The sequence below is a fragment of the Bubalus bubalis genome, chromosome 22, assembly GCF_019923935.1.
Source record: "Bubalus bubalis isolate 160015118507 breed Murrah chromosome 22, NDDB_SH_1, whole genome shotgun sequence".
Lineage (NCBI taxonomy): Eukaryota > Metazoa > Chordata > Mammalia > Artiodactyla > Bovidae > Bubalus > Bubalus bubalis.
In genome coordinates, this window is record NC_059178.1 from 9322885 (window position 1) to 9336379 (window position 13495).

A 13495-nucleotide genomic window follows, 5' to 3' on the forward strand; every position below is an offset into this window, starting at 1 on the left:
GATATGTGTATATAGATAGCTGATTCACTTGGCTATACAACAGAAAATAACAACAGTGTAGAGCAACTATACGCCAATAAAATTTGTTTTAAAAAAAAAAAGCTAAATTGTCTGGAGAAAAGTAATGCAGATAAATGATTGAGCATTTTTTTATTGAATCTAATTATTTCCATAGACAACTGATTCATAAGGATTATTCATACAGTTGTGTTTTCCAAAGTCTATTTGAATTATTAATATATTTGCCAGTGGTATAATACACTTTTAATTTCCTACTCAAAAAAACCAAACCAAAATAAAACCAGCTACTGATTCTGACCCAATGAATTGACCAAGCAATTTCTTGATGAGAGTATTGGGTTGATTATGTAACTTCCCATAAGCATTTTGAAACTATAAGAGCCCATATAAAGTGATATATCCTAACAACCATTTTCTGTTTATTTCTCAGTTATTCCTGGACATGGATTATTCTGCACCAAATCATTAAACAGCAGGCTGTTTTTTTTTTTTGTTTTTTTTTTTCCTTTAGATCACTTGGTACACCAACAGAGCCTTCAGGGAGACTCCATCTGACTAGGCTAGTGAGTTTGAGCAAGCTCTGGGAGTTGGTGATGGACAGGGAAGCCTGGCGTGCTGCAGTCCATGGGGTCACAAAGAGTCAGACACGACTGAGCGACTGAACTGAACTGAGTGATCATATAACGTGATTGTGTAGGGATGACAGTCGATCTCCATGGTAATCAAGGCAAAGTAACAGAATAGTTGATGTTTTCATACTTCAAGTGTCCCTGAAGTGACTTTTTTTTAAAGCAAGGGATTGACAGAAAATTTAAAATCAACTTTTCAAAGACACAGGGAAGTAAAATATGTACAAATGGCTTCAAATTTTGCCTTGACAAAACTTTTGTTCAAGATGTAACAAAATGCAATTGGTTCATTTAGCCTCCACATTTCGATATGTCCTAACTGGATTGCCTCCTGTCTCTTAGAAGTTTCAAGAAGCGTCACAATTATACAAGGCATTTGACAAGATGATAGAATAGAAAGTAAACCCAGTTAATCAACCAAATTTACATCAGATTACTTTAACTATTGGTAAATGACCCGAGAATGACTGGCAAGTATATATATCCACAAAAGTGGGAGACAACTTGTGATGGTGCTGATGCTGCTGCTAAGTTGCTCAGTCGTGTCCGACTCAGTGCGACCCCATAGACAGCAGCCCACCAGGCTCCGCCGTCCCTGGGATTCTCCAGGCAAGAACAGTTCCTTCTCCAGTGCATGAAAGTGAAAAGTGAAAATGAAGTCACTCAGTCCTGTCCAACTCTTCGTGACCCCATGGACTACAGCCTATCAGGCTCCTCCATCCATGGGATTTTCCAGGCAAGAGTACTGGAGTGGGGTGCCATTGCCTTCTCCCATTTGGGATGGTATTACTTAGTAATTTTATGTACTTCAGATTAACTTGGAAAAATTCCTTGAGCTAAGAGGTATTTATGAATAACCTGCTAATTTTACTTATATTTTGTTTCACTGTTGCTGCTTTTTTATTGTACCATTCTCTAGGATATGTACAATTTGCAGAATATATTTCTGTAAAGATGACCATTTAATGTATCCAATTGTGGTGATAATTATTCCTACGTGTGCCTAGTCACTCAGTCATGTCCGACTTCTTTTGAGACCCCATGGACTGTAGCCTTCCAGGCTCCTCTGTCTATGGGATTCTCTGGGCAAGAATACTGGAGTGAGTTGCCATGGCCTCCTCCAGGGTATCTTTCCGACCAAGGGATCAAACCCAGGTCTCCCGCATTGCAGGCAGATTCTTTACCATCTGAGCCACCTGGGAAGCCCCATTATTCCTTTATTATGTTTTAATTATAACGCGTGTGTGCATGCTAAGTTGCTTCAGTCATGTCTGACTCTTTGAGACCCCATGGACTGTAGCCCTCCAGGCTCCTCTGTCCATGGAATTCTCCAGGCAAGAAGACTGGAGTGGGTTGCTATGCCCTCCTGCAGGGGATCTTCCTGACTTAGGGATTGAACCCACGTGGCTCCTATACTGGCAGGCAGAGTCTTTACTGCTGAGCCACTGGGGAAGCCCTTCAAATATAATGTGTGGATATAAAAAATCGTGTTATATATAACATACATATGTAAGTTACAAAGTATCAATACATAAAAAGCCATGATTTCACGACAAGCTCGCACACACAAAGAGGGCATCAAGAGCTCCTCTGGGCGGGGTTCAGCGTGGGATGTTTTTCCTGCCGCCAGTGAGGTCAGTTACCTGAATGAGAGGTGCTTTTGCTCCCCAGCTGCGTCTCTGACTGACTGTGGCTGACGGGCGTGAGGTCTTGGCAGCTCTGGATGGGGGAGTCTCTCGCCGTCGGGTCTGTGCCAGGCGGCTTCTCGATATTTTTCATCTCCATTTCTTCATGATGGATCCACAGGTCCGGGGGCCGGAGGTCCTTCTGGCTGCCCTTCCTTTTGCCAACGCTGTGGGTGGCCCGTTTCCTATGGAACAAAATTAGGAGGCAGATGAGAGTACCTTTATTTGATGGCTTTTCCTCTCTCTCTTTTTTTTCTTAGTCAATTCAAGTTAGAAGCGAGAGAGAGGAAACAAAAGCGCTCCCAGGAGGAACCCCGTGAAATCCAGGCGCTGGCAGCCTCGGCCCGGCTGCCTTTCCTCTCCTTCCCTGGAGCTTTGCCGCCTTCCGGAGACGCGGCGCGGCCTCCCCGGGGCCCGGCGGCCTGCCAGGGAGCGCTTCACGCCAGCGTCCCCGCTGCGGGCTTCAGCGCGAGGTGACGGTGGGTTAGATGGAGCCATATGCCGTTCTTTGGAGCCAGGCATAAGGTACCCGACGGCAACATCTGTCTAGCAGATAAATGACAGCGTTGCTTCCAAAGGGCAAATGGAAATGAAAAGGCCAGGATTTGTGCCAACAGCCAAGATTGGGGCTTAGAAGAAAGTGTGTACCTCAGCTGTCCAATTTCCTGTGCAACTGGGGAGATGGCCCTTTGAAGACAAAAATGCTGCAGAAACACATTCTCGGGAGAATAAAATGCTTTCATCTTGGAGTCACTGAGTGTCTGGATTCGAACACAATAGGACCCATCTTTTTTTTTTTTTAAAGACCGATCCTTTGACAAAAGAAGAAGCCATTTGGAAGTGTGCTGTAAACATCTCTTATTTTCAAATTAAGCATTTAGCAATCCTTAATTTGTTTTTCAGCAGCAGTCTCCTCTTGGTGCTAGTGAGATTGCAATGTTCCCTGCAGACTGAGTCAACAGCCGGAGGCTTAGGTTTGCCAATCTCTAGAGTAGGGGGTCCGGAGAAGGCAATGGCACCCCACTCCAGTACTCTTGCCTGGAAAAATCCCATGGGTGGAGGAGCCTGGTAGGCTGTAGTCCATGGGGTCGCTAAGAGTCGGACAGGACTGAGCAACTTCACTTTCACTTTTCAGTTTCATGCATTGGAAAAGGAAATGGCAGCCCACTCCAGTGTTCTTACCTAGAGAATCCCAGGGATGGCGGAGCCTGGTAGGCTGCCATCTATGGGATCGCACAGAGTCGGACATGACTGAAGCGACTTAGCAGCAGCAGCAGAGCAGGGGGTCAGTAAACCATGACCTGAAGGCCACATCCTCCACTGTTTACTTTTGTGTAGTTTTTCTTGTAGTTTTTTTTTTTTTAAGATTTTACATTTGTTTTAATTGGCATCTTGCTCAAAAGCAAGAACAATGAATGATTTGGTGGCTCCATGATAGTTACAAACAAAATCCTTAGGTAAACAGTTATGGTATCCCACATCAGTTATTTCACATTAAGGGCAGGTTGTTAAAACAAACAAACAAACAAACAAAGAAAAACAGTGCTGTGCTTAAAGGGAGCACAAACAAGGTGAGCATTTTAATTTTATAACAAAGTTAAACCTAGCACATTTAAAATATAAAAAATACTGTAAGTACAAAAGTATCATTTCTGTGGAGGAAAACTCCAGTGCACCAACAGTGCAAAGAAAAAGCAGCATTTTCACAGCTGGAATTAAGTTTGTGTAAACACACACACACCACCACTCTGCCTCCTATGTGGAATATGCAGTTCTGTTGTGCCCTCCCCACCCGGGGCTGAAAAGAGCTCCTGGGGAGTCTCTTTTTCCAAATCATAGAAACTGCTCTGGCTTCCAGGCCATGGGCTGGGAAGATTTTGGTGTAGGGCAAGGAGATCAACGTGTTCAAGTGGGACAAGTTCTTTTTCAGACGGGCCAGCTGCTAACACTTCCAGTCCCCTTCTCCCCCCAGGAGCCTCCCAGCCCAAGGGTGCCCCTGGCCAGAGGCCTACCTGTGTGACCCCAACTTCAGAGAGGGCGTCTGAGCGCAGAGCTCCATGCGGCAAGAGGAGCGGCAGCCTACGTTACCCACAGCTGATGCTGCTTTGCAAATGGAGCATTTTGGCCAACTCGGGATAACTTCAAACACCTGTGATTCTTAACCCCACTGTGACCAGTTGGTTCTAAAGTAGGGAATGAGGGTGTTAGGTCTTTCCCTTCCTGATATTTTCAAACATTAATGATTAGTCCTTTCCAGTGTGGTTTTTACATTACTCACAAAGTGATATTTTCTTTCTCTTAAGTACTCCATCTTCACATTGAACCCCGGAGCTTCAGGTCTTACTTTAAACAAGTACGTGCTAAGTCGCTTCAGTCATGTCTGACTCTTTGTGACCCTATGTACTAGCCCACCAGGCTCCATGGGATTCTCCAGGCAGGAATATTGGAGTGGGTTGCCATGATCTCCTGCGGAGGATCTTCCTGACCCAAGGATCGAACCCATGTCTCTTATGTCTCCTGCACTGGCAGGCAGGTTCTTTACCACTACTGTAACCTGGAAGGCCCTTACCAGGGAAGTCTAAGAGGAAACAATGAGAAGGAGAATCAATGGCCCAGTGCTTGCATTCCAGCATTAGGATGAGATAACAGCTAGACTTTTTTTTTTCCCTAAATTATTCAGAATTTACCAACTATCCAGACCAAAGATTATTTTCAAGCAGGAGAGTTCTGATTTCAACTTCTCCACTGACCCCTGTACAGCTCAACTTATTTTGTTTCCAAATGCTCATGGAAGGACTTCTTTGCTTAGCTATCCCTGGCGCCAGATGGGTTTGTAGACACAAAATGCCATAAGGATCATGGTCACCAGCAGAAGGTAGAAAATGGCTCCCATCAACACAAGTTCTGCCCATGCAGCACTGCATTCACCCTGCTCTACTCAGCGGGCTCCCAGGGCTGGGGCTCAGGGCCTCCAGCAACCCCAGCAGGAGGCGACACAGCCACCACCATACCGAACTCAGCATCTTCTCTGGCCAGCAGCGGAAGCCTGCAGTGCCTGTTTTTGTAAAGTTTTACTGGAAACCCACCAAGCTCATTCATTCGCATTGCATTGTTGAAGAGTTACAACAAATACCATATGGCCCACAAAGGCTAAAATATTTACTCCTGGGCCCTTTTTAGAAATGGTTTTCAACCTCTGCTCTATAGTTTTATAAATTTTTAAACCTCTGCTTGTAGCTTCTGTTTCTCTTAAAATAATAACATCGCTTCATAAGGCAGAATTCAGACAGTTAAAAGCTAACCTTTGGCAGAAGCCCAGAGGAGTACCTCTTTCTCAGTTTTCTCACGTGAAATGGATGGCTTACGAGGATAACTGCTTTCTTGTTAGCTAAATGGTTCAAACAAACTACTCTCAGTGGAGACTCTGTAACCTATTCAAGGCCACTGAGAATGACTTTGGTTCCCCAATTGCTGGATAAGATGCTTTGTACATATTAGGCCATTAGTACATGTTTGTTCTATGATTTGTTCATATTTCTCAATGTTTTTTGTCTTTCTTCAACTAGGCTGATGAGGATATAAAGAAAGAAATCCAGACTTCATATCTATTTAGTGGGAAAAAATGTGTAGGGTTTTCTGCTCTAATATTTTCCCAACAAGTATCTAAAATGTGCTGATTTCCTGGGAGCAGCCTCACACTGACTCTAGACAATGGTCTATAATAGCCCCTAGACCATTTTCTTGTGTTTAAGATAATAACTCTAACCATTTATTCCCTGAATTCATTTCCGTACACTTCACCGGCCCACAGGAAACGAGTTTGCAGTGCACACATAACTCTTTGTGTAATCCATCTCTGGCCATTTAGAAGAACTTCATGTCATTTTCAAACTGGGAGATTTCACCCAAGCATCTTTCTAACATATCACAATGCTAAATAAGTTAAACCCTGGTGCCCATACGACTTCATACAGAGGAACACCAGTTCCCAAATCTAGGACAAAATCATCAGAATGTCCATGATAACTCAATATTTAAATAGCTTGTGGTAAAGATGTTTGTAAAATAATTTATGAAACTGGAAGGAAATGATGAATTCTGCCTCGCTTGCTTACATTCATGCCTAATTCATTCATTCATTTACCAGTCCCCATGACTTCAGTACCAAGCATCTCCAGGCGTATCCTACTTAAAAAAAAGTTCTAAATTTGTTCAAGGCAGAACCTTTTTAGTATGTTATGATTTATAACCTCCACTTGGAAACAAATTATTATTCTTGATAAAATGCATAAGTATTTTTCTGATGGATTTTAATCAGATCACAGCCCACTTCCAAGTAGCTGCTTATCCACTCAGCTGACAGTTATCAACAATCTAAAGATTTCTAAGCAGACTTTATTTCCTTTTTGTATATGGTCTGTCGACCATCTAACCTCTTCTGTTTTCTATAATGTCTCTTCTCAAGAGAGAAATCTCTGGCCTTGGAGAGGCCCCCCTGCCTGCTGGTAGTAACCCAGTGGTCCATGTAGCAGGTCTATAATAAAACTGGCATCTGCTCATAACTAAACTGTGTGGAGTTTGTCCTAAAACCTGTAGGAAGAACTGTCATGTGAACCTTTTGTCTATCTGCTGATTCCCTGACTAAATAACTGCTGCCTGTTTTTGTCCCCAGTTCCTCTATCTCACCACTGGAATCCTGTATGGAGATGAACCCAGTGCAATGGTTCCCGAAGTCTGGTCCTTGGACCAGCAGAACTGGCATTACCTTGGAAATTGTCAGAAATGCACATTTGCAGGTCCAGTCCCATCAGAAACTTGCAAATGGTGTTGAGACCCAGCAGGCTGTGTTTTAACAGCCCTCGAGGGAAATCTGATGCACCAAAACTTTGAGAAGCACTGTCTTTAGTGAAAGAAAACCAGATTTTCTTAGTTTAGTATAAAGCTAGGTTTTAATATTAGATGCAGAATGCGTGCGTGCTCGTATGTGCTCAGTCACTTCAGTCATGTCTGACTCTTTGTGACAGTGTGGACGGTAGCCCGCCAGGCTCCTCTGTCTATGGCATTCTCCAGGCAAGAATGCTGGAGTGAGTTACCATGCCCTCCTCCAGGGGATCTTCCCGACTCAGGGATTGAACCCATGTCTCCTGCACTGCAGGAGCATCTTTTACTGCTGAGCCACTGAACAAGCCCAGATGTAGAATATGTTATGCTATCCTTCCTGCCCCAACACACACACACCTTTTTTTCTAGGTACCAGTAATCTTGGCTTCCAAAAATAGCTGCAGGGTCTCTTCCCATCCGTGTGTTCTTGAATAAAGGCAGAGCAAGGAATCTTCAAGGCTCTACCTGCTCTTTGTCATACTGTGGCAAAGCTTCCACAGCATGATCAAATTCTGATGAGGTCTTATTTGTCCTATCTATGGATTTCTCTATCTATCTAGATAGCTAGTAGTCATCCATCCATCCATCCAATCTTCTGCCCACAACGCCTTCACAGTCCTATTTACTTACAAACTACTTAAGATCCCTTCAAGCCTGTCTTCTTCAGGGAACACTCCTGACCAATTTAGGTCAGTATAATCTTAAAATAGCTAAATCACGCCCCCTCATATTTCTCAACACCACTCACCTTGCATTGATCACTGTCTGTCTAACTGAGCTGACCAGATGCTCCCTGTGTGTGAACTGGTTTCCTCCACTGATACATGAGCAAAAACTCTCTTTACTCCCCTTCTCCAACATCATCCATTGTTTCACAAAATGTATCCCTTTGTTTATTCAGTGAACATTTGTGGATGGTAAATGTGCCAAGAAATGTACTAAGGACTAGAAATGTGAAGATCAAAGAGATAGTGGGGGTGAAAATGGAGAGATCACAACAGACAACATAGAAATACAAAGGATCATAAGAGATTACTATCAGCAATTATATGCCAATAAAATGGACAACGTGGAAGAAATGGACAAATTCTTAGAAAAGTACAACTTTCCAAAACTGAACCAGGAAGAAATAGAAAATCTTAACAGACTCATCACAAGCACAGAAATTGAAACTGTAATAAGAAATCTTCCAGCAAACAAAAGCCCAGGTCCAGATGGCTTCACAGCTGAATTCTACCAAAATTTAGAGAAGAGCTAACACCTATCCTACTCAAACTCTTTCAGAAAATTGCAGAGGAAGGTAAACTTTCAAACTCATTCTATGAGGCCACCATCACCCTAATACCAAAACCTGACAAAGATGCCACAAAAAAAGAAAACTGCAAGCCAGTATCACTGATGAACATAGATGCAAAAATCCTTTACAGAATTCTAGCAATCCAAATCCAACGACACATTAAAAAGATCATACACCATGACTAAGTGGGCTTTATCCCAGGGATGCAAGGATTCTTCAATATCCGCAAATCAATCAACGTAATACACCACATTAACAAATTGAAAAATGAAAGCCATATGATTATCTCAATAGATGCAGAGAAAGCCTTTGACAAAATTCAACATCCATTTATGATAAAAACTCTCCAGAAAGCAGGAATAGAAGGAACATACCTCAACATAATAAAAGCTATATATGATGAACCTACAGCAAGCATTATCTTCAATGGTGAAAAATTGAAAGCATTTCCCCTAAAGTCAGGAACAAGACAAGGGTGCCCACTTTCACCACTACTATTCAACATAGTTTTGGAAGTTTTGGCCACAGCAATCAGAGCAGAAAAAGAAATAAAAGGAATCCAAATTGGAAAAGAAGAAGTAAAACTCTCTCTGTTTGCAGATGACATGATCCTCCTCCCAGAAAACACTAAAGACTCCACCAGAAAATTACTAGAACTAATCAATGAATATAGTAAAGTTGCAGGATATAAAATCAACACACAGAAATCCTTTGCATTCCTATACACTAATAATGAGAAAATAGAAAGAGAAATTAAGGAAACAATTCCATTCACCATTGCAACAAAAAGAATAAAATACTTAGGAATATATCTACCTAAAGAAACTAAAGACCTATATATGCTGCTACTGCTACTGCTACTGCTGCTAAGTCACTTCAGTCATGTCCGACTCTGTGCGACCCCATAGATGGCAGCCCACCAGGCTCTCCTGTCCCTGGGATTCTCCAGGCAAGAACACTGGAGTGGGTTGCCATTTCCTTCTCCAATGCAAGAAAGTGAAAAGTGAAAGTGAAGTCGCTCAGTCGTGTCTGACCCTCAGTGACCCCATGGACTACAGCCTTCCAGGCTCCTCCGTCCATGGGATTTTCCAGGCAAGAGTACTGGAGTGGGGTGCCATTGCCTTCTCCAGACCTATATATAGAAAAATATAAAACACTGGTGAAAGAAATCAAAGAGGACACTAATAGATGGAGAAATATATCATGTTCATGGATTGGAAGAATCAATATAGTGAAAATGAGTACAATACTCAAAGCAATCTATAGATTCAATGCAATCTCTATCAAGCTACCAACGGTATTTTTCACAAAGCTAGAACAAATAATTTCACAATTTTTATGAAAATACAAAAAATCTTGAATAGCCAAAGCAATTTTGAGAAAGAAGAATGGAACTGGAGGAATCAACCTGCCTGACTTCAGGCTCTACTACAAAGCCACAGTCATCAAGACAGTATGGTACTGGCACAAAGACAGAAATATAGATCAATGGAACAAAATAGAAAGCCCAGAGATAAATCCACACACCTATGGACACCTTATCTTTGACAAAGGAGGCAAGAATATACAATGGAGAAAAGACAATCTCTTTAACAAGTGGTGCTGGGAAAACCGGTCAACCACTTGTAAAAGAATGAAACTAGAACATTTTCTAACACCATACACAAAAATAAACTCAAAATGGATTAAAGATCTAAATGTAAGACCAGAAACTATAAAACTCCTAGAGGAGAACATAGGCAAAACACTCTCCGACATAAATCACAGCAGGATCCTCTATGACCCACCTCCCAGAATATTGGAAATAAAAGCCAAAATAAACAAATGGGACCTAATTAAAATTAAAAGCTTCTGCACAACAAAGGAAACTCTAAGTAAAGTGAAAGACAGCCTTCAGAATGGGAGAAGATAATAGCAAATGAAGTAACTGACAAACAACTAATCTCAAAATATACAAGCAACTCCTACAGCTCAATTCCAGAAAAATAAACGACCCAATCAAAAAATGGGCCAAGGAACTAAACAGGCATTTCTCCAAAGAAGACATACAGATGGCTAACAAACACATGAAAAGATGCTCAACATCACTCATTATCAAAGAAATGCAAATCAAAACCACAATAAGGTACCACTTCATGCCAGTCAGAATGGCTGCTATCCAAAAGTCTATAAGCAATAAATGCTGGAGAGGGTGTGGAGAAAAAGGAACCCTCTTACACTGTTGGTGGGAATGCAAACTAGTACAGCCACTATGGAGAACAGTGTGGAGATTCCTTAAAAAACTGGAAATAGAACTGCCTTATTAACCAGCAATCCCACTGCTGGGCATACACACTGAGGAAACCAGAATTGAAAGAGGCACGTGTACCCCAATGTTCATCGCAGCACTGTTTATAATAGCCAGGACATGGAAGCAACCTAGATGTCCATCAGCAGATGAATGGATAAGAAAGCTGTGATACATATACACAATGGAGTATTACTCAGCCATTAAAAAGAATACATTTGAATCAGTTCTAATGAGGTGGATGAAACTGGAGCCTATTATACAGAATGACGTAAGCCAGAAAGAAAAACACCAATACAGTATACTAACGCATATAAATGGAATTTAGAAAGATGGTAATGATAACCCTGTATGTGATACAGCAAAAGAGACACGGATGTATAGAACAGTCTTTTGGACACTTTGGGAGAGGAAGAGGGTGGGATGATTTGGGAGAATGGCATTGAAACATGTATAATATATATGAAATGAATCACCAATCCAGGTTCAATGCATGATACAGGATGCTTGGGGCTGGTGCACTGGGATGACCCAGAGGGATGGTACGGAGAGGGAGGTGGGAGGAGGGTTCAGGATGGGGAACACGTGTACACCCGTGGCAGATTCATGTTGATGTATAGCAAAATCCATACAATATTGTAAAGTAATTAGCCTCCAATTACAATAAATTTATATTAAAAATAAAAATTCTCATAAAAGGGGAATTTTATTTCTATTTAAGTTTATATCTATATGAGATGATGGATATTCACTTAACCCATGTAATCATCATTTCATGATGTATAAAAAATAAATAAAAATAAAAAATGAATGAAAAAATGACATGGCTTTTGCATCACTGGAGCAAGGAACATGCACTGGGGCATGGCACGTAAGAAAACTGAAAAAGTAGAGAGGACTAAATGGTAACAGATACAGTTAAAACACCAGGAAGTCCCTGGGAAATTGCAGAAACATTTTTATCTCAAGAGTTAACAGTAAGCAGATTTGTTACTTTGTAGATCACACACTATGCATAGTAATCACTTGATGTGAATAATAAAAATTTGTCATTATTGACTTGGAAATATTTAAAGGTTTCTTTACTGACTCCTTATTTGCTATCTGTTCCTAACTTTGCAAATAATCTGTAACTCTAAGAAGAGTTTCTTTCTTCATTTTTAATTGGTCTGCTGGGGATGTGAATGGGTAAGAACCAAATCGGTTGGGCACCCATTTTACTCCAGACTGTAGTACACATTTAAATTTAATGTATTCAGACAACTCTACCCATGTGTCCATGTGGTAGTCATGTGTCCAGAATTTCCAGGATAGTCTCTCTGTCAAATATTTTGCCTTAAGTATCTACAGATACATTCTAACTTATAATATATGTTCTACATTTTAGCCAGGGAAATAGTATTACTTCATTAAAAAGCTCTTAAATCCCCCATCAATTTAAGCCTGAAAACACAAATTTTCCACTTCATTAGAACTGGCTCAAACGTGTTCCTTTTTATAGCTGAGTAATATTCCATTGTATATAATATGTACCATAGCTTCCTTATCCATTTATCTGCTGATGGACATCTAGGTTGATACAGGGCAAAAACCATTACAATATTATAAGTATCCTCCCATTAAAATAAATAATTAAAAAAAAAAACTGAGGGAAACACACGCACACATAAAATTTCCATACTATGATATTCTACTATAATCTCACTAATTCAAGATGTGCAAGGGAAGTCTCTTCAAAGTAGTATGATTTTAAGTTAGTAACCAAAAAAGAAATGTAAAGTTATTTTTATTTCATGTGAATTTGAATCTAAATGCTATCATGAGATTCTATAATTTAGTAGTAGTCCATGTGGAATTTTGGTGGTAGAGAGTTGATGCTGCTGCTACTGCTAAGTCGCTTCAGTCATGTCCGACTCTGTGCGACCCCAGAGACGGCAGCCCACCAGGTTGCCCCGTCCCTGGGATTCTCCAAGTAAGAACACTAGAGTGGGTTGCCATTTCCTTCTCCAGTGCCATCTCCTTCTCTTCATGAAAGTGAAAAGTGAAAGTGAAGTCGCTCAGTCGTGTCTGACTCCCAGCGACCCCATGGACTGCAGCCTATCAGGCCCCTCCGTCCATGGGATTTGCCAGAGAATTGATAGAAAGTATTTATTCTCATTTCTTTGAGGAAGGGCTTCCCTAGAAGGGAGAGGCTACCCACTCCAGTATTCTGGCCTGGAGAATTCCATGGACTGTATAGTCCATGGGGTCACAAAGAGTCGGACACAACTGAGTAACTTTCACTTTCACTTTATTTGAGGAAACTGACAGAGATTAGGTCTTCATTTAGGTTTAATTAAATACCAGTAATTTAATTAAAGAGGTGGTATAATCAGAACTCAAACTTAGGTTCTAACTTCTGTTAGCTATTTTATAACATAAAACCTAACCAACTAGAATATGAGTCAGACAAGATAGCTCATTACCTCATCATTATATAAATCACAGAACAAAATGTGTAGACACTAACGTGAATGAAGCATTACTGATAGTACACAAAAATATGCTCCAAATCCATTTGGATATAATTCAAGTCCTCCAATAAAACACAAAGACAATTTACATTCTCCAGCAGTTCTAGATAAAGAAATATTGAAGAAGCCCATGGATGTTTCCTACTTCACCTTATTAATCACTTTAAACTCCCATTTCTGAG

General features: G+C 41.1%; 1 protein-coding gene across 10 annotated transcripts in view; it reads right to left on the bottom strand.

Moving 5' to 3' along the window:
- The window catches only part of DCC (DCC netrin 1 receptor), a 1367203-nt gene that overhangs the window by 86663 nt on the left and 1267045 nt on the right, over window positions 1-13495 (bottom strand). For all 10 annotated transcript variants that reach the window (XM_044934810.2, XM_044934809.2, XM_044934814.2 and 7 more), the window contains one exon: window positions 2294-2520. In XM_044934810.2, coding sequence (XP_044790745.1) covers window positions 2294-2520 — 227 coding nt within the window. The remainder of the gene's footprint in view (window positions 1-2293; window positions 2521-13495) is intronic.